This window comes from Astatotilapia calliptera, chromosome 22 (genome assembly GCF_900246225.1).
Source record: "Astatotilapia calliptera chromosome 22, fAstCal1.2, whole genome shotgun sequence".
NCBI lineage: Eukaryota > Metazoa > Chordata > Actinopteri > Cichliformes > Cichlidae > Astatotilapia > Astatotilapia calliptera.
Window position 1 is genome coordinate 16891283 of NC_039322.1, and position 25450 is coordinate 16916732.

The 25450-nt window shown below is 42.9% G+C and overlaps 1 protein-coding gene across 6 annotated transcripts in view; it reads left to right on the top strand.

Annotated features, from left to right (window-relative positions):
• Window positions 1–681: 681 nt before the first annotated feature.
• Window positions 682–25450, top strand: part of runx1t1 (RUNX1 partner transcriptional co-repressor 1) — a 64716-nt gene continuing 39947 nt past the window's right edge. For 4 of the 6 annotated variants that reach the window (XM_026155663.1, XM_026155666.1, XM_026155665.1 and 1 more), the window contains exon 1: window positions 8222–8807. In XM_026155663.1, the coding sequence (XP_026011448.1) occupies window positions 8780–8807 (28 nt within the window). In that variant the 5' untranslated portion in view covers window positions 8222–8779. Of the gene's footprint in view, window positions 706–8221; window positions 8808–25450 lie in introns of those variants that run through there. The other 2 variants (XM_026155664.1, XM_026155668.1) reach the window with 2 other exon arrangements.

Here is a 25450-nt window from a genome sequence, read left to right on the forward strand (position 1 = left end):
AGGTGTGGATGGCAATCATTTTAGTACAGCAAAGGTAATTTTTCCCTTATTTACACCATAGGTAAAACATTTTCACCATGGCAGCATTACCAAAACCAGCCAGTCTTTCTGCTATCACATGGTATTTTTAATTTGTTTCAGTAAATATACAAACCATCAACTGTGTGCAACACATTCACGTAAACTAAAGGTAAACTCAAGGACAAAAGATAACTGGCACTTAGAATACAGGAATTTGTTTTTATTTATAATCTTAATGGCAGGACCAAAATTGGTACCAAATACTATTTTGAAAGAAAAAAATCTTTCTTGACAAGGTTTGTTTAGCTACAGCGCTGTGCCACAAAGTGACAGTGTTAAGGTTTAAAAGAAGGGCGCAGGAGGGGTTCTATAAGGCCACACCTGGTGCTGCTATTACAGCACACACACACACCTTTATTTCTCTCTGTTGTCCCTTTCTCTGGTTCCACCTGTTCCATGGTCCACTGGATGACTGTGAATCCTATTAGGGGACACCCTTCAGCACCCCAGCCCCTCCCCAGCTTCACTACCTGGCACTAATCCATCAGAGGGGCAGTCAGGCTGTGCGCCACCCCTCCACCACCCATCCCTGATTCCTGCCAGTGCCCAGTGCTGCAGCAGAAGCCCCAGCTGGGGGACCGCCAAAGCTTGGTCGTTATCAGATGACGGATAGCTTCATATCAGGTGGGTAAAGTGCGCTAGCATTGGAGAGGGCCATCTGGCTGATGATTTGGGGGAAGTTGGGAAGTCGAGTCTGCAAGTGAGGTATAGCAAGGCAGGTGATGATGATAGATGGGGCTGAGAGCATAACCGCCAATCACGGTGTTCTTTGGTAGCCATACATGTGTAGATGAAACAGTTTTAATACTAAGACCATGCAGGCATGAATAGTAGCACTGTAGTACTATTTATATTGTGTACAAATTTGTTCTTTCTTCTCTCCTTTCATTGCACTGACTGCTGCTGTCATGCAGTGTCAACATTTCAGAAGTTTGATGAATGTAAGCACAGGAGAAGTGTTATTTAGTAAGACAGTACAAGAATAGGAAGTGTGATGAGGACACTGACACATCAGCTGCTGATGAAGGCCTTATTGCTTCAGCTTTAGCATCAGTCTTGGATAGTCATCTTCTATGATGATTAAAAATACATTAAAAAGATATTTATTCACAAATATCATTGCTAGGCTCTGTTCTGACTGTACTCAAAATCTTTGCGGTTGTCCACACTGATATCTGCAAAATGGATTTGCATGTCCAGATGCACCAAGTCTGTGTGGGTTGCTGTATTAATGATATAGAGATCAGTGAAAACAGCTATAGTGGTAAAACGGTTTTCCAGAGGTCCTTCCATCGTTTCCTCTACAGAAGCTGCTGTTCTCCATGCTGTTCCTCCACGCTGCTGCTAGCAGCAGCTTTGATTCTTCTAAGGACTTTATGGTTTTGTTGTGTATTACATTTCAGGTGGTTTTCAGTCTTTTTTTTTTTCCAGAAAAAAAAAATTGAATGGCTGCAGATTTGTGATGTTGTAACTGCTGGTGTGTCCAACAGCCAATGAGGTAACCATAAAAGCAGCTTAAGAATTACAGGGGTCAGCGTTCAGAGATGTAAAAATGCATGTATAGCATTTTTAGAAATTACTTTTATGTAACTGAAAACTATACTCTTTTGTATAATTTAGCTCTGCATGTCCATTAACTATTAATGCATATTTTTTTGAGTTATGGTGCCCATAAAATTTTAAGGATAGGTATCTAGGTTTTTTTTGGCTATACAAGAGAACTTTTCATATGAGATGTGTTGTAAAGTTGTCATTGAGCGCATTTGCAGTTGTTAAAACACGGTCCTGTCCTGGCAAATTAATCCACTCCATCATCCCAAGAGTAAAATCCAGTCTAAACTTTCAGAGGTTTTGCTCGCTTAAAAAAAAAAGCAGACATTCTGTCAGACCCACTGATGAGGAAAGCAACAGAACATTTCTCGCATCTTGTCTCTAGTCTTAGCTGTCAAGTCTTCTTTTTTCTTTCTACAACCAGAGGGAACACAGAAGTGACAAGAAAAGGAGGAGATAGATGCAAAGACAGAGAACGTGTGGTGGCAAACAAGCAGGGAGATGTAATCTTTTCACATGCTCAGATCAAGTGCACTTGGAAAACAATAGAAACTCAAAGGATTGTTAGCCCAGGCAGAAGTATGTATCTGCCATTTTGGGCACTGATGCACACAAAGACAATACAGTGATGCTAGCAGGATAACTAAAGGCAATTTAAAGTCCAATAGGCATTCACCAATTAAGACTTAAAAACCGAGCATACACATACACAAAATTTCAACCAATTATCACTTCGGAACAAAGCAGACTTCAGCCTACTCAGTGTGATCTGTGTCAACCATCAAACAAATTCGAGAAGGGGGAAAAAATATCAACTGACACAGGAGCAGGAGAGGCACTCTTCATGCTTCCTTCTCATCTATTGTGTCTATGTGCACTGTCTTGGTTGACTCCAAGGGAGTTGAGGGCTAGGAGGCTAATAGGCTGGTGGCAAGCAACTTATAGGCATCTGGGGTTCTGGTTAGCGGGTAGTTGGCTAATGTGATGACTCAGGAGTTAGACCAGGCAGAAAACTAGTCAACCGCAGTAAAGTAGTTTTTAAGAATCTCTCATTTCCAGCCTTTACCACAGCTGACTAGTGTCCTGCCTGCCCTAACTCCTGAGTCATCACATCAGATTGTGACCAAGTCTGCAAGGCTCACATAGATTCTCAGATAAGGCTTGAAGGATGTTTCCTGCAAAGTACTGTGGGAGCAGTTTCTTTGTACTCCATCCTAGAGGCCCCTTTACAATCACCATAAATAAACCCAAGGGCACATGACAACTCAAAAAAGTCTTTAAATAATGATTCTGCTCAGTCCACAACTGGCCACAATATACCGATACACTGTCACACACTGTGTGAGACGTCCCTGCTTTTTTATCTTTTCGCTACTATCCATTTCTTCCTTAGAGATAAAGATTGTCCTTTAATATAGCATGACACAATGATGTGTCAGTATCTGCTGTGTGATTTGAAAGTTACTGCCTTGAATGTCTGCATGCTGTCAGGATATTTAAACAGTCTCCCATAGAAGTTAGAGGCACTCATTTACAGTCGCATGAAAGAAAGTGGGGTTGTCAGTTTTCGCCTACTTAATTCTTCTCCTTGCTATGAGCCAGAAGGCGGGTAGAATTCCATAATACCCAAGTGAGTGTGTAAGATGCCTCTCTAGACAGCGTACCTGCATAAGATGCTGCACTGCAGCTGATATACCATTATGCAGCGCTCTCTTTATTCCTCCCTCTCACAATGCACTTCCATCTCTATCAAAGGAGAGATCGGATTTTGTTTGTTGGTTAAATTTAATTTAGCGTTTTCCAGTTACATTTTCAGTTGCAAAATAATGTGCATGCCATGTCATATCTAAGTATTTGAATGTTTTGCTAAAGAAAAAATAACTCTGTGTGTGTTGATAAAAATGTGAGCAGCATCTAAATGATGGAATGAAGGAGTCATGCAATATGTCAGTAATATTTCAGGTTAAGCAAAATATCCCCAAATATTTTAGATATTAATTTTGAGGCAGTTAACAAAACGCCTGACTCTTTTAATGTGCACATTCCAACCAATTAAACTCGCGAGGGCATTCAACAAAAGCCATGTTCTTTTTTTCCTTGACAAGTTTGCACTCCCTGCCTCCATCAATGCCACAAATTCATCAAATATTCACACGATGCTGAATCACTTGAGGACAACTCTAAAAGTTACTGTTACCTTGGACGTGACTCTACAACAGAATTTACTTGCTCGCGAACCCATTATTTCTCCTGTAAAAGAATTGTTCACGACAATCCAATCTGCAGAGGAATTTTGCTATTCATAAAGAACACAAATTAAATCTCTCTTAGTCTCCCAGTCTGATCGATGTTGTGTGAGTGATTACAGTACAAGTGTTGTGCAAAACTGGACTGGAGTCTGTTTGCATGTGTTGTTAACAACACAAGAAACTATATTGATCATTTCACTTACTTTGGATTACATTTGATGAACACATTGACATAGATTTGTAGGTTTAAAGTTAAGGACTGTAGTTTACATTATATAAACCATGGCTACAGCTTTTAAATGCACACAAGTCGTAATGCTAATTATTGCTATTGTCAAACCAATGATCAATGTTAGGTAAAAATTTTGGAAGGCTGTATGAATTTTAACTGAAACTACACGAGAAGAAAACTGACCAACATTATACTGAGCTGATTATCTCAAGATTCACTGTCAGTCCAAGACTGACTTGACAGCAAACCTCCGATATCTGTCCATTTTATGCTCCTTATCAGGTCTCCAGATCATGAGGGTAGCAATTTAATCAGAGATACCCAGAAGTCACTCTCCCCGGACACCTCCTCCAGCTTTTCTAGTGGGACACTGAGGTATTTCCAACCTAATATTATCTCTCCTGAGCTTCCTGGTTAACCCCAGGACATCCTTCTAGTTGAACATGCCCAAAACATCTCACCTATAGGAGAAAGCCACCTCCGCTGACTGCTTTTAGTGTGAAGAGGTAGCAGCTCTACTCCAGGTGCTTCCCAGATGATGGAGGTCCTCACGCTATCTCTAAGGGACAGCCCAGATATTCTTCAGAGAAAGCTCATTCCCCATGTGTCCATCTAGTACAGGTGCTACACCAATCCATTTGTCATTCTACTGCGCTGTAGTTCTCCCTCCATCAAGAAATAGCCCCAAAATACTTGAACTCCCTCAGTTGGAGCAGCAACTCATTCTCAACCTGCAGCGGGCACAACACCCTTTCCTAATTGAATGTGGCATGTTGTATAGAGCACTTTGAGTACTCCGGGAGAGTAGAGCACGCTACATAAGAATCTGTCCATTTGCCGTTCACCCCACCTGTCAGACTGAGTTCGTCCTGTTATTTAAATGGAAAATGAAGCTGAAAGATAACTGTTTCTGACTCAGTAGAGAATTGTGCAGGGTGCATCATAGAGGCAAAACATGACGCAACAGAATCAAATAAAACAGAGAATGCTGTGGAATAGCAGCTCCACTGGAAACTACCCAGACGTGCATGTGAAGATGCCCTTGATGGGGAGATTGTTGAATTTTAAAGGGCCCCTTTACCAGAGCCTTTGCTTACCTGGACCTGAGTGGATGTTTTGTGTTTTGTGCGTATTATTGATATTTACATATATATGTGTGTGTGTGTGTGTGTGTGTGGGGGGGGGGGGGGGGTGCTTGCGATTTGTGTGTTTATTAAGCAAAGCCATGTTCTCAGGAGAATTCTTGCTTTTCACATAATTTAAGCACATCCTTAACAAGCAATCCCATTATATAACCTTATGGTATAAAAGGCCCTCACCCTGTTTATCTTAATGATCCAAATAAGTCTAAATAAGTCAGCTACTTTCTTTTAATTTGTTGTCTTCCTTTTATCCTCTTGCCTTTGTCAGCAGCTATGTTAATGATGTTGACGGTGACCTGCTTGGCTTCAGGCGTTGTTGATCAAATGCCAGTTAATAAATGGGATTTGAATAGCACTTGTTTACTGTCAACTCTCAGCTTATATCTGCTTCATTCTGTCTTTGTCCCCACCTATATGTGTGTGAGTGTGTTTGTTTGTAAGAGTTTGTGGGTGTGTGTGTGACTGTGTTACAGGTGGCCGCCCAGTAGGTGGGAAAATGCAGGAAGTCTGCTTGTCTGTGTCCACATGTATCAGACGCAGCATGTTTTTCCCTTTCAAAGGCGAGGTATCCTGTGTGTGTATGTGTGTGCGTGCATGTGTGTTTATGTATGTCGCCGATCACGTTGGGCGGCTGACTTCCAGGAACCCCTGCAGCAAAAACAGGCACTGTGTGTTTCCTGCTCTCGCACACCATTATCACAGGACACACACACACACGCATACACGGATCATTGCCCTATTCTCTTTTCCCTTGCAGGTTTCCTCAACGCCTATCCTTGTGCCTCCGGCTGTCAAGATGTTTCACTGTGATTGTCATGAGAGAACTTGCTCTCTGGGAGCAAACTAGAGAACACAAATAGGCGAGGAGTGACAGCATCCTCACAGCTCTGCCACTTTTTCTGACCACATTAGGTTGCTCACCTCGAGTGGGCACCTTTCTTCTGCACCTATTCTGACCTTTGGTGTATCTTATTCAGCTATGCGCTCACAACAGAACCTCCTTCCGTCATCGTGACTTACGTCTCATTTTCTTTTCCTGTCTCATTATCATTCAATATCACTTCCTTACCTTTCCATTCCTCACCTTCAGCATATCTATTCGCACATCCTATCACTCGTCTTGGCCCATTGCCTTTGTCAGAAGCTTGCAAAAGGACCTAGATGCAAAAATGTAAGTACAGCACGAGTGCTAGTGACACTATCTGTCGATATTGCCTTTGAGAACACAACCCACTCCTGAGACGGTGCAGATGAGAAGTGAGAGATGAGAGTAAGAAGAGAGAAAAAAGTGAGAAAGAGAAAAACTCAAAGAAAAACTATTGCAAACGATTGCCGTTAATGGCATCATTTTTACCACACAGTGATTGCATTGAGGAATTCACAAGCTTCACATTAACAATTCGCTAAATGCTTTACATTCAGCACACAACTGACAAATGTAGTAAGTTATGATGATGCTCCAAAATCCAGATGATCCAAAATGGCCAATGATTTCAACCTAAATCAGAATGTGACACAACACAACATTACACTGTCACGTCATAGCACACTGTCCTCCAATTAAGTGATGCATAGAAGAGGACTACAAGTGTACAAAAACTGCAGAATAAAATAAAACACAATGGAAATGATTACAACAGAATGCTTTATGAGATGTTGTGAACAGGCAATGGTGCATGACTTGTTCAACCGTGCAGTTCAAGTCGCCCGGTTGTTATCACCGAGTTGTAAACGTAGCTTCTGCTCTGTACTTTCGCTGGCTCTGCGGGTGAGATGATTTCCAGATGGTCCCGGGAAAGTGTTTGCCTTAGGTTACTGCAGGCCAGCCAGCTTGTGCCTTTTTCAGCTGAGAGAAAGATGGAGGTGCAGTGTGTGTGTGTGTGTGTGTGTGTGAAAGAGAGACAGAGAGAACGAGAGAGAGAGAGTGTACATAAAGTGGAGACATGGCTCACACAGCTCTACTTTTTTTTTTTTTTTTTTTGGCTTCAGACATCCACACAATAGTAAACCAGGTCCTCGAGCACCCAGCTGGCTGGATTCGGTCCATGACACTCAACTGTGTGTGTAAGTGGTTCAGTGGTCAAAGGGCTCCCCAGACTAAAAAACAAAAAACTAGATCATTTATTTAGAAGATAAGAAGAATGAATGCATGTTTCTATCCCCTACTGTTAATTGCATTTTGATACCTCGCTGTGTGCCCTTTCAGCAGAAGAGGGCTCAGTGATGACTCAGTTAAAGGAGCACCTGCCAAACCTCCAACAAGCAAAAACAATGCAGAAAAATATGGTATTTACTTTGTGCATAAATTCATGAGAGCTCTCCTCATTGGTCGAAACATAGCTAGAGTTTTAATGTGGAAGTTTCTGTCACTGTTTAAGTAAAAAATCCTTTTCCCTGTCAGACCTGTGGAACTATATTTAGTAGCATTAGAGAACATTTTCCACGTCAATATAACAAGATTTTTGTTTTTTTTGAGATTCTGACATTTTCACTTGGGTTACATTTTACATGCAAATTGAAAATACAAATTCAAAGTATTTTCAGCATGGTATCCTAACAAAAACTCGGAATTTTAAGCACTTGGATGACGCCTCAGGGATATATTTTTAAAAGAGTAGCCTACACTGGACCGACTTACCCTTTAACTGAACTATGAAAGCTAATCGTGACTGCAATGGCTAATGATGCTGTTGAATATACATGTACTGGCATGTAAATTACGGCAGACTTGGAAAATCACCTACCTATCCAGTAATGACTAAAGGACTTTAGAAAGGAGTTTTAGGGGCTACCTCGCTTCAAGTGAAAATCCTTTAATGCCACAGACACTAAAGAAAACACTTCTGACCGGAAACTGCGTTTTCCAACCTGTTTAGGGCACACAGATGCTGGCTGCTGCCCAGTCGCCCCCACCTCCTCCTCCTCCTGCTCCCCTCCTCAGCAGCGCTTCAGTCCCGCCCATCGCCACCTGGCTCTGCTGCGCACCGCCGACTGGAGGCAGAGTGTCGCTACTCCTCTTCCCCACGCCAACGGAGAAGCAGAACACAAGGAGCCCGAGTCCGAGGGTGTGTGGATGATTTTTTTCTCACATATAAAAACTGATTTTTTTTCCGGAATCGAAACTGACGCTTAAGGGATTTCGGAGGAAAGTAAGAAGACGGGTTTAAAAAAAGAAGAAGAAGAAGAACTCAGACAGGGTGCCCCTGCGCAGTACAGCATCCTCCCTCTGCATCTGTTTCTCATCTCTCCTCCTTTGCCTCTGCGCTTTTTACAAGATTCCCGATTCTCCCACACTGCATATCCCCAGTGACTGATCACTTATTGCAAGCCGAGAGGTGCCCTTTTTCTTTCTTTTGTCGGAGTTTGAACCACATTTCTGAGCTGCTGGGAGTATACCACCAGAGCCCCTGAAAGCTGGCTGGACTGTAGTTTTCGTCTTCCCGATACAGGCGGATCATCGAGGGGACCTTGCGCGGAGTCAAAAGGACTGGAAATTATTTAGCCCTCTCACATCGACGTGCCGCATGGTGGGAATTTCTGCCTCTTTTCAGTGTAAGTGTTCTCTCTATTAATAATAATGTTAATATTTCCCAATTCACGCCTTATTGGAGTGTTTTGTGACTTCGTATGCACACGTGTGCGCCCGAATTACGAAATATATCACAAAATACTCAACACACCTAACTGAGATTTTGTTTTATTTCTACTTTGATATATATTTATATATTAATGTAAATTAAGCAGACTGCGCTGCAGTCCAAACCCCCCTAAAAATTATAATACAATAAATACATAATCGCCAGGGAGTGCATTTCTTTTTTGTTAGAGAAATGTTTTTATTGCCCGAGATTATGTGCAGATCTGTTTCACATAGAAACGGTGCGTTTGTTTTGTGCATAATCGTGTTTCATTCTAATGGGAGAAAAAGACCGAGCAATCAGCGCTGATGTGTCTCACATTACATTTATCGCTCAAAAAATTAGAGAAAGTGAAAATACTCCGGCTATTGCCTGCTAATTATCTAGAAATGTAATTAATGAAGACAGTTGGCTTTCTAGTTTGTTTAACCAGCATGCTGCTGTCTTAATAAAATAAAAAAAACAGCTCCCAGTTCAAGAGCTTGTGCCCAAGATGCGCAGCTGTTCTGGGGCAACAGGCAACTTAAGTTTACGGACCAAGTCTCGTCATCACCTTCGTTTCAGGTGGAGCAATCTTCACATTAAGTGTTGATCTTCGAAAGACATTACACAACGTCTTGGGAGTTTAAAAAAATAAAAAGTCACAATTTTTATTATTCTCACTGCAGAAACGGAGACAAATATTACAAATATTTCCTGCAAGTAGTCAACAATAATCCTACTACTGACTACTTTATGTTTTTTGGGGGGGGGGGGGGGTTGTTTGTTTTACTTTTGCGTGAGGATTTTGAACTCAGCCTGAGCCTCTCAGTTCTGTTCAGTGTAGAGCTGCTTCTTCTAATCTTTGCCTGGGAGTCCTAGAAAGCATTTCTAGAGACTTTGCATTTCAGACTTTGAATTTGAAGTACAAAAAAAAGAAAAAAGAAAAAAAAGGAAACATCATCCGGAGCGCTGACACAACTCTCAAACGCATCTTCTCAAACCCATGTGAAGTTTCCTTCTCCACCCGCTGCGACTTTGTCATCATCACATAACCGAAAATCTCCAAAAACGGAAAACGGATTCCTCCCCCCCCCCCCCCCCTTTTTTTTTTTTTTTTTTTTTAATGGAGTGGCATAGGGTTGAAATTAAAGGCTTTGGGCTATATTTACTCCAGTGGGAATCTTTTCCCCCGACTGGGAAAAGAACAGACATGCGGGTTAGGGAGGGAGGCTGCTATGGCACAACATGCTGTCGATGCCCGACTGTTCTCACGGCTCAGATTAGAGAGAGAGGAAAATATCTTCTGGAAAACCATAGGGCTTTGGACATTTTTTAGGCATACCAAATGCTCCCCACACAGCATCGTACACATTTGTAGACGTCCAAGAGAGCGCTTGTTAAGTCCTGTCAAAGGCATGAAACAGAGCAGAGGTGGCTTTAGATGAGCTAAATAAGGGCGACCGGGTACAGAATAAGCAAGAGACACTGATATATACTGATCAACAAGAAAACAAAGTATGGCAGCAGTTTAAAAATGCTCCTCTCAAAGAGATATTTTATTGGGATATCATGATGCAGGTGTATCCTGTGTCTGTGAGTCTTTTAAGTCATTGAAATGAAGATTCAGGATTATTTTTCATTCTGTCTTTCTTTCTTTTAAATCCCTGTTTAGTCTAATAATTTACTGCAGTGGCGATGCCAGGTGATGTGGTTGTTCTGGCTGTCATTTATTATGCCATCAGTTGTTTGTTTCCCATCCTTTTAACACTGGGACTTCCATTAAAGTAGTGACTTGACTGAAAAGACCATTACCTGGAGTGTGTGTGTTTACAGAGATAAAGAGGGGGGGAGGGGGGGGGGGGTAAATGAAAGGTAAACAAAGCTGCTGATGAGGGGAGAGTAAATGATAAGTGCTGTTTGCAGGTTATCTCTGCATTTGTGTGTGCGCGCACGTGATTGGACATGTGTGAGTGCGTGCTGCATGTGTGTGCACTGTATAAACAGGCTTGTATTAACGATAGCTGCTAAGTCTCTGCGGTCCATGCTCCCCAGCATTGCACTTCCAGGGGCCATCTGCCCAGCCACCAGCCTGCCTCACACCTGTTCTCCCTCCTCCTCCTTCCTTCCTTCCTCCTCCTCCTTCTCCTCCTCCCAGCTCTTGGGCTATAGGGTCAAATGCATCAGACCGCTGCTCACACACATGGACGGCCTTGCAAAAAATGATGGCAGCCATTTTATTCTCGCCTTCACACACAGCCAGAGAATCACACGTAGACGTACCTCTGGTTGGCAGATTGAACAAGTGATGCTGAGAAAGGCTGTGTGTGTCACATGCACACTTTCACAATGTGGCATAGATATCGTACACACACACACACATATGCACACACACTCTTTGGTTTCACTGTTTCCCCTGTTTTTTCATGTTAAGCGCTGGTAATAGCTTCCTAGCAATTTATACTGCATATTTAAATCACAGCAACAAACAATGAAGTACTGCTTTTAGAAAGAGAGAGAGAGAGATTTTTTTCATGTCTCGCACAGAGTTACACTGAGACTCCAGTGCTGCGATGTAGTTACAAAGCACTTCTTTTAAGTGTGTCACACAGACGTTTGGATGCAGTCCAGGTTTGCTATACGGTGAATAAGTGATGATGACTCAACACAGTTCATATGCTGACTGTCTCAGGTTTAATACAATCCACTTCAAAAGCAGCGCAACCCGGATCACCTGTAATTTTTTCGGCATTCTCAATTGGCTCTATCAGAGCCAGATTCTAGTATACAGAACTTAACACAAGCTCCCTCGTTTGTATACAGCCTACAGTATATGCTCTAAATTATGTATGCTCTCAAAGATTTTTGGTTGTTTGTTTATTGTATAATTCAGTGCTTAGAATAAGTGGGCTTTCCTGGCGCTACTACTACTTGGGATTTTCACATAACTGCTGTGTCAATCTAGAAGGTCTGTTCTTATCTAACTCCACGAACAACATAAAAACTTTACAGTATTCGTCATTCTTTTCACTGGGTTTTGGTGCACATTTACCACAGCTGCCGTTACTGCAGAAATGTGTATAAAGATCGAGATGGTGGAGCCTTGGACACAGATTGGAACTGAAGCAATGCAGTCAGGGGGCAACTATCAGCTGCCGAACCAGATACTAAAATCAGTGTTGCATGCACTCCTTTAAGATGTATAGATCTCTTCTGATTATTCAGAGCTGTCTGTTATCAAGTCCCAGAGTGAATTATAGTGTGCGTGCACGTGCATGGGCATGCACATACGCATGAATGCTTTTGGAGATCGATAACCCCATTGATGGTTATCAGTGAGAGGGCAGTTCTCCTCACTGCTTATTGAATTTCATCGCCCATGAAAGAGCAGCGGTGGTATAAAAAGGACTTGCAGGTAGGTGTGTTTGTGTGTGTGTGCGTGTGTCCGTTTGCATTGTATACGCGGCGCTTGTGTGTCCACACTCTCTTGTGCTTACAGAAGCAAGAGGTCTTTGTTTTATTGTAGCTGTGAGATGGCCTTTACAGGGTCTGATTTAATGTCAAAGTGAACGGTGAGCGCCACAAACTGATTTTATTGGCCTTGTTCGTGTTTTTTACTCTGGATAACATAAGACTTATAGGTCAAGTGAAGAAGAGGCCGACAGGGAAGGGCCTCACAGTTCATAATTTTTCATGGAGGATTTTTACCTTTCTAGCATTTTTTTTTATTATTATTTTAACTTACTTTTTCACTTAGCCAGAACTGATAATAGATTGGTTCCAGAGCAAATCTAAAAGCAGCCGTGTCATGGGAGATGTAGTTTTTTCATATGTTTAGGGTAAATGGTTAGCTGTATCTATTGCACTCAGGTTTCTGGGGCTTAAAGTACACACTCAAAATAGACACATCCAGGACAATATAAACCCACACACTGTCACACATGCAGAGCGCTTCCTCAGTCCTCTGTATACAGATGCGGATTGAGTTGCTAATTAACTCTACTTTCTCTAACTGTATCGCTCACAGACAGACCTCCACACAAACAAATGCACACATATAGAACCTCTCTCTTAGGCTTCTTGTCATGATGTCTGTCCCCTTGCTCTCGCTCCCTCTCCCTTGCTCTCTCTCTCTCTTTCTCTTCCACTGTTTATTTTCCTGCCTCCATCTGGAGTCGGCTGATATTGTAATCGCCCTAATGCACATTGCCTTCCCTTCTCTCTCTCGCTCTCTCTCTCTCAGTCACACACACACACACACACACACACACACACACACACACACACACACACACACACACTTACTCAACACACATACATACAATGTGCCATCCTGACAAGCCCCTTTTCTTATTTCAAAAGATAAGCAACTGGATGTGATTGTGTGTGTGCGTGTGAGTGTGTGTGTGCAGGTGTCTATACAGTATGTCCAATGAATACGAAAGGACATACCCACGACTGTGTTTCCCCCTACACTCTGCTAAAGGTAATGATATTGAATAGGCGCTTCTTAGTGATGTGGAGCAGCGATAAAGTGACCAAGTGAAGATGTTACCCTTTATCTCTCACCTTCTCAATATTCACCTGTCGCCCAATTTACATTTAAAGATTAAACAGAGGACCTGGTGGGCTGGGGGTGGTTTATGTCTTCTGTAAAGATTCATCTGAAAAGGAACAGAGTGTACTGTATGTAAGAGAGTCTGAACTGCCATCTCTAAGCTTTTCTTCATGATTCAGCAGAGGTTTGAGATGCTATTCGGTGGGAATGTCTACAAGCACAAACAGACACACACACACACACACAAACGCTCGCACAAATCCCGAGGACACACAGAGAGGTTTGATTGATGGGAAGTATGAGCTGTGAAGCTGTGCGATTAGGAGCCTTTTTTCTCCCCAGTTCACGAGAGGACAATTACTGAAGAATGGACCAGTTTGCTTTGCTACCAGTCCATAAAACCTGACCATAAAAGTCGTTTTTTTGTGTATGTGTGCGTGTGTGTGTGTGTGTGTGTGTGTGTGTGTGTATTAGAGAAAAGAGAGAGAGAGGCAGTGGAGTGGGCCCAGACAGACAGCGCTTAAAACAAACAAACAGGCAGGCAGAAAATCAGACAAATTGACAAAGAGAGACACAAAGAAAGAGGAAGTAGATAACAAAGAGAGTGAGAAACATCATCTCACCCCTGTCACGCTTTAGCGGTTTTTATCACCTAAACTGAGGTTGCTTCCTCTGTAAAAACTTCACATTGTTAACGCTGACCTAAATGAACCCGTGAGAATAATTCTCTCTTTTTTCCTTTTCTTTTTTTGTTTTACGAAAAGGGACTTATGTAATTTACGATCACCACCTCGGCTTATCAGCTTGGATATTTGATTTACAGCTCGGTTCACTCTCATTAATTTTGATGTATGGATTTGGACAGTACATTTTATGAAAAGGGCAGCCGCTAGATTGGAGCCCTGGCTTGGTAAAAAGGAGTGTAATTAAGATCAGCAGACAGGGAGAGAGAGAGAAAGAGAGAAGTGTAGATCAATAGATGCAGACAGTGGACCCTCTGTTTTTTTCCCTCCGAGTATTGACGTGCTCAGTCAATTACATCTAGAGAGTAGAAGAGAGAAGAAGAGATGGGGATGTGGGAGGCTGTGTGTTCAAAAATGCATGTTAGCAGACAGGAGCGTGCGCGTTGTATATTGCAGTGGTCTACTCTGGTATTTGTATACAAGCGGAGGTTCAAACAGCTAGCACCAATCTACACTGTGTTTCTTTAATATTCATAATGAAATAGAATCGGCATCGGCAGAGCAATCACGTGCACGGCTGTTTTTTTGGATGTCCAGTCGCTGCCAGCCTTTTATGTCCCATGGGCAGACACAACTAAATCATTGTTTCCTCCCCTTGCTGGTTAAAATCACACCACTACAGCCAAATAATGAGGCCCTTTTCTTTTGTGCTTGAATTTGACTTGCATGATGGGTATTGTAGGAAGAGAGGGCTTCCAGCTGTTGTCAGTTAGTGTCACAGACAAACAGGGAGATGGGACAATGGGACGACGGCCGGTCGCTCCATCTGATTGTCTTGTTGTCAAACCAACAGCAGGTGCCTCAAATGATAAACGCAGAGTGTCAATTATTTCAAGGGAGGGCCATTTTAGAAATTGGTTCAAAGAGAAAGAGGGAGAGTGGCAGAAGGGACAGTGGGGGTAACATAAAAAAAATGGAAGGAGCTGGTCCATTTTCTCCAAATGGGGCCAAGTAAAAAGCCCCATTTTGTTTAACTTCTAGTGCGTCCCGTCCATCCTGTCCATAAAATTTCAGTCCCTATACATGACCGCTCACTGCAGTCTAACCTTAAATGGCCTGAATCATTGCTAGCTGCCGTGCTTGTTTGAACAGAAACAGAACAAAACCACAGTCGGTTTTATCTTTAAAAAAAGAAAAGTATATTTAATGGCAGTTGTGTCCACCCAAAAATTGAGAATTACACTTACAGGCTTCAACCTCACTGCTGTTTCTCTCAAAAGGGATAAAAAGTCTCTGAAAATGGAGAAAGCTCTCGCAGTTCAGTCAGACTGGGAGATTAGTTGTGAGGCTGTAGCTGTGTATCGATGAACAGATAGAGATCTGTAGAGCTCCCTCTCCTCACAAGTGTCCATGTGAATGTGTGTGTGTTTTTATATCTGCCTACAGTATAAAAACATATATCTTTTTGTCTGGCTTGCTCGCTGTCTGTAGTGTCATCTGATATACATCCATGACCCCAGCTGCTCTTATGGATTTGCGATTGACAGCCCTTTAATCAAGGCATCTGTTCCTCCCCTCTGTCGTACTCTAACCATATGGACGTGCCATCCTCAGCTGCGCATTTCATACTAGCAATAGACGATGGGTCTCCATGGTAACCGAACTCCGCTTTTAGAAATGGGATATGAATGATATGTTTTTGGGCCTCACATGTGCAGGGATGTACACACATGCGTCTATATTGCAATGTACCTTGACATTTATAGTGTTTCATATCGAGTTAGTCTGCATGATTGTGGACCCCATCCCGCGGCACTCTCTGAAGTTTTATGACTCCAACAGTGTGCAGACGTGTTTGCCTTCTCTACATGATAGAGCCATTTGTGGAAGAATCCAAGCTTCTTCTTTTTTTTCCAAGACTTAAACAGCTCCAGATTGCGGCAAAACTTTTTAGTCCTGGTAACACTGAGAGCAGCACAGCACAGGAGGGAGAAAGGCTCTCACGGAGCAATGAAAATCCAAGATAGAGAGAGAGCATAAATCCATCTCCTTTTGTAAGGTACCTTTTTTTTTTTTTTTTTTTTGCAGATGTTTCAAGATGTTTGGCTCAAGTGTTGGTAATTTTTTGCCCATCTGTCTTCTCTCCTCCCCCTATGTCTCTTTATCAACATCTGGTTTTCGGTGAGGCAGGGAAACAAGTATCCTTTATAAGCCAAGGGTTCCCAGTTCCCCCTCTGCTTGTGCTATTAACTTAACCTCAACTACTGCTCTCTCTCTCTGTGCACACATATTCACATATGCTAACCATTAGAAAGTCATACCATTCAGAAAATGTAATAACTTTCAGTTAGAGGCGGAGATAAAGTATTTTAGCTTTTTTTTTTTTTTTGTTCGCTCTTCACTTTTTCCATAGCTGCAAAGAATTCGAGGCTCTGGGTTTTTTTATGCCTCCCCTGAGGGAGGACAAATTACTGCCTAGATGTTAGTTTGAGGATGCTTTAGTGAGTGGAAAGCCCCTTCCCCTTAAGCATTTGGGTTGCACCCCTGGGTCTCCATCTGCACCTCTTCTACGCATTTATGAGTGACGAGCATAAAGCTGCTACTCAGGGTGATAGCATCAGAGATGCACTGCATCGTTTCACTTTGTAGGAATTTTATTTGAGCATGGATGCACACAAACATTTTGCCAGACACTTTAGCAGTGCAACAAAAGTACGATCTTAATTTCCTGTTTCCTCTTTGGCAGCATTAAATTGTCCACATAATAATTCACAGCTGTGCAGGGATCATGTACTGGAGTGCAGCTGCAACTTTATATTTGCTAATGTAGCTATCTCACACATAGGACTGAACTACACATATGTAAAAAAAAAATTAAAAATACACAGGTGTGCGCTTGCTAAATTGGTCTCTCATAAACTCAGACAGTGAGTGGCTGAATATGCAAACAAAGACAAAGCTCAGCACCATATGGCAGGGTTGTCAATCTAAAGTGAAGGCATGCAGAGCTCTCTTTGTGTTTGTTAGGTGGTCTACAAGTTTCTTGGTGTGCGTTTGATGTGATGAGTGATATTTTTAGCGTTATGTGGCATGCCATATTAACAGGCAGCCAGACACGCACACACACACAAACACATTCGTTCGCTGCCATTCCTCGTCAGAATGAACACAACATACACGCACCATCCTTTCCCACCACATACCCTTGTCCTATTTCTCGTCATTTAGTCACTTAACAAAAGCATGCTGAGCTCATTGTTACTGGCAATTATGTTCTATTAAATCAGTGTTGTTCTTGTAACACAACACCGTCTCATAAAATTTCATGAAGTGAACATTTATACTAAAATACGGCATCAAATGCATTTTAAGACCACAGCATGCAACATTTTTACCACTTCGTCAAAATGAAAGGCGTCTCAAACTGTTAAGAAAGTAGAGCTTTGGTTATTGCCAGCCATATGTAACAAAAGAGTGTAGACAATGAAGACAAGCAACCAAGTAGGGGAGTTAAAAACTACGCGCAGCAGAATCTGCATCTGTTTCTATATTTAGATAAAACACGACTCTTTGTATTTGCCACTTTGCCCCAGGCTACATGATGCAGCGACACAAAAGCATGTACACACACATGACAGATGCCCCGAACTGCTAAAGACGCTAATGCATTAGTCGTGCACCGCCCCGGGCTTTTGCCTGGCAGGGCAATGACAAGCCCAAGTCACCAGCTGATCAAGGGTAAGGGACACACGCAGCACACATGTACGTTCATCCTGATCCCATCATAAAAAAAGGATTACATTTCTACCTAAATGTAGCCAACATGTTTTAATAATTCAGTGCAACTCCTTAACACTTATTTCGTTGCTTTCTGTCTTTGACGATCTGTTCTGTATTTGATACTTGATATGGTGTTAATTTAAGTGGTTTTGATTCGAATGAACGAAGATGTTCACAGTCTGTCTGATCCAACCAACGTGTAACAAAACATAATAATAGTGTGTTGAAATGATTTTTGATCCTGGTTTTGGTTGCTTTTTATGTCTTGCAGACATCTGTTTGCTTGGCGCACTGAGTGTGTGTGTTTGTGTGTGTGTGTTTGCCTGTTTGTGTGTGTTATTTGGGTCGGGTAGTATCTTCATGGGGAATTGATTGCAAAGGATTAGAGTGTGATTACAAAAAGGGTGGGGAGCAGAGGCAGATACTGGGGTGCGAGAAAGGTGAACGGTGACAAGTGCAGCAAGGTGAAATGGGGAGAGGTAGTAGGGGAAAAATTAGATATCCATCATTTGAGGATGTAAGGTGCAGACAGTGGAAGTGTCTTTTCTAGAATAAAAATATCTACTATTTTGCTCTCTTTTGTCTAACATAGAGACAGATATATTCAAGAAATAATTATTTGAGATGAAATATTCAAAACACAGGGGCTTGGCTAATTATTGTAGACTAAATGCATTTGTTTAGGGCACGTTTCATCGGATTTGAGGCATCAGGGATAGAATAGCTGTGTTTTAGATTTTTAAAGAACACATTATTAGATGGTGAGAGTGAAGTTTTTGTGTTTGCAGATCTGATGTCACCTTGTTTGCCTGTGCCAGCTCGAGAACAAGAGTCTGAAAACAGAAAGTGGGAAACAGAGATGAGCTAGTAGGACATAGCCGTGAGTTACTTTAAACTGCTAAAGGGCCAAAGCCAGAAGCCACAGAGTCAAGCAACCGTGAGAGACGGAGGCAGTGACAGACAAAGGACATATACAATGTTGAATAACATTTATGAGTTTCACATTGCTTAGCTCGGATACAAGCTTCTGCTTTTAGACCTTGAGCTGCTGTCTCGTTTTTTTCTTCTTCCTCTTTTAGACAGCCAGTAATGCTAAACTGCATTTGGGGAAAAATAACACATGAAATCATTCAAGCTATATTTAACCAGCCCCTGTCAAGGAGTTCACACAGCAAGCGTTTACCACAACTGCATGTGAGCACCAGTATATACTACACACATATATATATCTGCCCTACTGTAATTGAGAATTATAGTACAAGGGGGGATTGTGAGGTTAGGCGAAAATACTGCATGGTATGTGGATGTGGATGGAAGCTTGTAAAATGTGACATTCCCTGCAGCTAAGAGTACTTAGCTGAGACTGCTTTATTTCACGATAAAGAATAGTTGGTTGTGTGTGCGTGTTTTTTTGTATATAACAAGAACAAAGACAAAACTGCTCTTGTGTATGTGTGCGTGTATGCTTCGTGAGGAAAGCAATTTTGAATTTATTGCTTCGTCTCATTTGAAATGTGTGCTTTCATTCCCGCGCGGCAAATTAAATCAGAATCTGGAATATGAATATGACAGTGTAAGAAAATTCATGAATCCACCAATACCATAAAATAGCCCCTGTACTAAAGGAAAATTGATATGGTATTAATTTCCCCATGAAAGGATACACTGGTGTATACGTGACACACAGACCTGAAACAGAAGCGATCTATTTCCTTTCACCACATATCACACGGGTAATGCATGCGCGGCACAGACGGATTTAGAAGCAGAAATACGTGTAGGTTATACATTCGTGTAACGGCGTGTGGCGTCGACATCCCTCTACCCCCTAAAAACCATCAATTCAGATGACGCTGAGAGGTTTAGATTTAGGACAGTCTGTCTTTGTCTCTATCTCTCTCTAGTGTCTGAGAACAGAAGTTATGGCACACTTGTGCAAGAGGAAGCAGCAAGGACACCGTGTTTTATTTTGCCAGCCAAGCCCAGTGACTCTAGTTCACAAGTTGCAAAGGAAAAAAAAAAAAAAAGATTTCATACTTATTTTAAAAAAAAAATTTCAATTCAGCTTTAGCAAAATTGCTTTTGGTGTCTGTAATCATCATTGGCAATAAAGCAGCCCCTCCTAAGCACGACTTCCAAAGCCAAAGTCGGCTTTCTGTGCAAAAATATATTCAGCATATTTTTTTTAAGTTCAGCAGCAGCTGTATCTATCCTGCATTCCTGGCCTGTTTCTTTTTTCTCTGTTTCCTTTTTGGTTCCTGCCATTGTCTCTTTATTCTTCAGTCTTCTTTCTTCTGTCACTCCGGTGATGACAGCCACCTATGAAATGCTAAAAAAACACTTTAGTACAATCTTTCTTTTTCTTTTCACTGCACGTGTATATATGTGTGTGCGCGTGTCCTTTGACAGTTGAGAGAGCATATCTGCTCCACTTGTTGTCATGGAAACAGTGGGCGCCATGTGCATGTGTCTGTGTTTTATTGAAGAGCACCCCCACCACCTCTAGCCCCCCTCCCAAAACAGAACTGGGAGCAGGTACACATCACGACCTGCTTCTCACTCTTATGTAATTTACTTCTTCCAGTTTGTCCCCGGGGTTAATTCCCATCATTAGGTTCAGAGACCAATGCTCCTCTGGACTGACTCACTGTTTGGGGCTCCAGGCAGTTTAAGAAAGCCAGATAGGACACGTCACTTGCCAGGGTGGGTGCCAGGTCCAAAAGCCACTGATCCCATCGCCATTCTCCAATCCTGCTTCCCTCTTATATCAACCACTCCCCCATGCACCTTGCATCCCACTGTTGCTGTCCCAGCATTAATTACCTGTAAACAAGCTTTAACTTCCTTAGAGAGAAGAGTAGCAGTATGTGTGTGTGTGTGTGTGTGTGCGCGTTTGTGTTATTTTTGTATGGGAGCAAGGCATTTATCTGAACAGCTCTACTTTCTTTCACACAGACACAAACATTGTCCCCTTTACACACATCCTGACCCCAACCAACCATCCCCACCCTTTCCCTTGCTGCTTGGGTTTGCATCCTTAAGGCCTACACACACACACACACACACACACACACACACACACACACACACACACACACACACACACACACACACACACACACACACACACACACACAACCACCTCCTCTTCTCCCTCCCAGGTTTCTTCTGGTTCCTGACCAGCAGGGCTATCTCTGGATGGCCGGAGGTTCCTCTCATTCTGCTGGCCCATTGTGTGGCGAGCTGGGCTGGGCTCTGGGCCCCAGAGGCCGGGAGGGGAGCCAGGAATGGCCTGGTTCCTGTTTCTGTACTAGTTAAAGGAACTGTGGCACCATTTCCATTAGTCCCACATAACGGCTATGAAGCTGATTTTAGGGCTATTTTTGTAGAAACAGTCACATCCATGCAAGTTGTTTTCCTCGTTTTGGGGGAACTGTGGCTTTGATAAGGGGAATTGGGTAGCTTAATTGGATGCCTTGGGTGTTAAAATGACTTAATAACACAATTTGTTCCACAGCTGTTGCAGGACAAATCTGTGTTTTACATGTGCAAAATGCAGCCCTCAAAATGGATGGTTTTCCTCTTGAGCAGGATTTAGTGGGAGAGACACAAATAGGCAGCGATGATATATAAATCTTGCGCTGGCAGATATTTTTTTTGTTTTTAAAAAGACACCACATTTGAAATATTTCTTTATGATTTATTTTGTTTGTTTTGCATAATTAAATCAGCAAACCTCTAAACCGATGCCTTAAAAATTTGAATTCCTTGCAACAATAACAGACACAGAGAGTTGTATTTTAAAGGATAATTTGTTACCTTTGGCCCGACGCTGATTTAATCAGCAATGTCTGACCAGAGGCAGTGATCCTCGAAGAAGCCTCAAAAAGTCCTTCTCCTTTCCCCACCTGTGTATGTGGCTTAGTTGACTGCACACTGTCACTACACACACTATTAATCACACACACACACAGAGGCGTGCACACACAAACATGACCATCATGCCTAGTGGCAGCTCTCACTATGAGCAGTCCTCTCTGTGCTTGGCTCACTGTGGTGTGTTGCATGGAGTGCTACACTAGCTAGTGCACTCGGTTAATTATGACTGCCAAGCCGGGCTGTCACAATGATTCACTATGGAAAGACGTAAAGGGGGAGGAAGAGGGGGAGGAGAGGGTTGGCAGGTGTACAGATGTATCGTTAGCGCCACCTAGTGATACAGGGCGAATGAAAAGCAGCTCTTGCTGAAGAAAGACTCGAAGGAGGCTCGGTTTTGACAAACTGTTTGTCATTCTGTCTGTATTGCTATGCATTTTTCTTTCCCCTTGTTTTCTCGCTATCATCTATTCTTTTCAAGCGTCCCCTTTTTCACTTTGCTCTCCTCTTCTCTTCCCTTCCCGTCTTCTGTATTGCTCCTCAATCTTTCAGCACCCTGGCACTCCCTTTTCTTGCCTGCTTGTTTCTTATTTTTTCTCCCTGTCACCACTCCTCTTGCCGATGTCAGTTGTGGTGTCTTGTGTTCTGTTGCGACAAATCAAGTGCTCCATTCATCTCCTGTCATCCGTGCTACAGAGAACTGTAAATGTGCACTCTCTCCCCTCCTCTGTCTCCTCTCCACTTTATCATCGCCGAGCAGATCAGATTGGAACTGGGCCAAGTCACTCAGTGGAGGATAAATAGAAGGTGGCTGGGTGTGAGAATATATAGGACTGGTGGAGGTTACCCTAGCTGGAATTAAATGCCATTGTGTTTATATGGTTTGTTTGCTATAGATCCTTGAGACACAGTGGTAAATGCATTAAGACTGCGGATTCCTGAGCCTATGTTTGCGGTGCTCTAGAAATCAAGCATCGGTGCAAAGCAACATCAGATCAGGTGTCAGTAATCTGGAGCTATTTTGTGCCTTCAGGTGAGAAAACCAAATTGGTTTGTGCACAACCATTAACAACTCTTTCGACAGTTAAGCAAGTGGTTTGGAAACGAGCAGTCGAGATTGGAAGAATTCAGCAACCCATCCACCCACCCACCCACCCACCCACACACACACACACAGGGCCGCACACATGCATGCACCCACTGAAAAAAAGTCATTTGTTCTACCTCATTAGCATGTATTGTGGTGAGCGGGCGTAACACACTGAAAGGTGAAATGGGTCCGCCATGAATAGCACACCAGTCGGCAGAGGAGAGGGGAGGAAAAGGAGGGTGGAGGAGAATGGTGGGTGTGGAGGGCGGGGTGGGTTGTGGAGGGGGGGGGGGGGGGGGGGGGAGTGTCCAGATGGCTGGGGACCTGCCGCACACACAGGGAGCCTCTTGCTCGCTTTTTTTTTTCCGCCCCTCTGCTGATTGCACCTTTTCGACTACACTCACTTTCACTCGCTCTCTTTTTGCAGTTCGCTTGCCTTTTTCTCACTTCCATCAACACACAGGCACACAAAGGCCAAGCCCATATGTAACCTCCCTTCCTCCAGAGTTGCTGCTCAGATGCAGCCGTCGTGCTCGCGCGTGCACGCGGACGCACACATCAAATATTCTCAGAGGTAATGTGTGTCCAGGAGGCAGAGAGCAGTTGGGTGCAGCCCAGTGGAGCGCCTGTTGTGGCCAACTGCACCTCTATACAAGCTGGTCGCCTTCTTTCCTTTTCTCCGCCTTCTTGTCTCTTTTAACCACCTCCTCCTGCATCCTCTACATCAATTTTTCTGGCTTCCACCTTGTCATTCGACCTTTGTTTTTCTTCAGGCGTCTCTTTATTCCTGCTTTTCTCTTCTCCTCTCAAATGGGGTGACGCGTGTATGCCGATATACGCTTAATTAAAGATATACACTCGAGTTTGTTAGATAACACTAAGTGTTCACCTTAAAGTGTGACACATTTTGGAGAGATTTCACATATCCTCTCTCTTCAGTCTGATGACTGTGGTATGACTATGTTTGATGTGCAGCATTGAAACTGTTTCTGGCGAGTTACATCAGATTGCACTAAAGCTGAGGCCATCTTTGGTCGGTTTGCGAGAGGAAGAGAACTGACGTTTGCCCTGATGTTCCCTTTCCCTTTCTTTCTGTATTATGTAGCACTGCCAGAATATCTGTTCATTTATCTTCCCATCTGTGTGTGTCTGCGTATCAGTGTGCCAGTCTGTCACTGTCTCTTTCTCTCATCCTTCTCCTCTTGATTCTCCCCCCGCAGCCACCCCACCCTCTCTCTCCCCTTCTCTCCTCTACACTTTTGACTCTTTGCCTGTGTCTCTCTCAGACTATGTGTTCCCTCTGTGTCTGGTAGAGGATCACTAATAGTCTCCACTGGGGTGTAAACTGTGTGAGGTTCTGTGTATTCTGTAGCCTGTGCAGACACACACACACACAGGCACTCCTCACATGGAGACAGCACACAAGCAGGGGTTAGTGTGCAGGGAAGACAGAAAAGGGTGTAGCAGAATGGAGGCAGAACTGTCTAGCTTATTGGTGATGGTGTACAAACATAACCATGCATTGCTCTCTGCGACTAGCTAACTCTGTTCTCTCACGCACATATCACCCTGTGCCATTAAACATGCTGACGCTGAGTGGCCAGAAGCTGTCCCGTGGGACTTTGCTTTGTATGTGTCTGTGAGAGAAAGAGATTATTTTCTGTGTGTCTCACTCCATCAACTCCGCCATTCAAGTGCACCTCATTGACTTATCATTGAGTTGGCCCTCCAAAGCCCCATTGAGTTTACCAAGTCTTCCACAAAAAAAGTCACTTCAGTTCCTTCCAATAGAACCCCTCATCACACACACATACACACACCCTTCACCCACAAAATGATATACACAGGATGGCTCCACCCCACACAAAACAGCTTTGACGCTCCATTGAAATCTCCTTAGCAAAACGGTTTCTCCTCATCAGTATTGTGTGACTATTCAGTGCGTTAATGCGCCCGTATTAAGAAAGCCTTTTATTTGCCTGTTTTGAATTTAAGCACATATATTAACCCATATATAGAGAATGAGTCCTTATTAGCCTGCGTGGGGGAGGTGTCAGGAGGTTGCAGGAGGACACAGAAAGAAGGCTATACAGTACAGTATATGCAAGCTTACTTAAAGCCACAGTATTGACTTGTTTAATTCTTGAATGAAATAAGCCCCTGATGCTCATTCACAGACACACTCACACGCAGAGGGAGTAATTTAACTCAGCACGGTTTGTATCCCAGTTTGCGGTGCTGGTGCCACTGATGTATGTGTGTCTTTATTTTATTTGTATTTTTTTTTTTTTACAAAAGTGTTCAAATGGCAGGGGATGCCATTATAACAAACTGGTCAGATTATGGGTATTACAAACATAGACCAATGCAAACAACCATCAGTGTCTGTCTGCAGGGTTTTGCAAAGCTTTTGTTGCAGTCAGCTGGATTATGCGTTTTGGCAAGCCTCTCGACAAAGTAGTTGTTTGGTTGCCTACGTCGGCTGCTGTTGTTACCTGCTTTTGTTGCAGATGAGGCCGTGAAAGTGGGCCTGATTCCAGGCAGTTTTGGGCAGAGGAGAACAGATGATTTGAAAAGAGGCTTTAGCATCC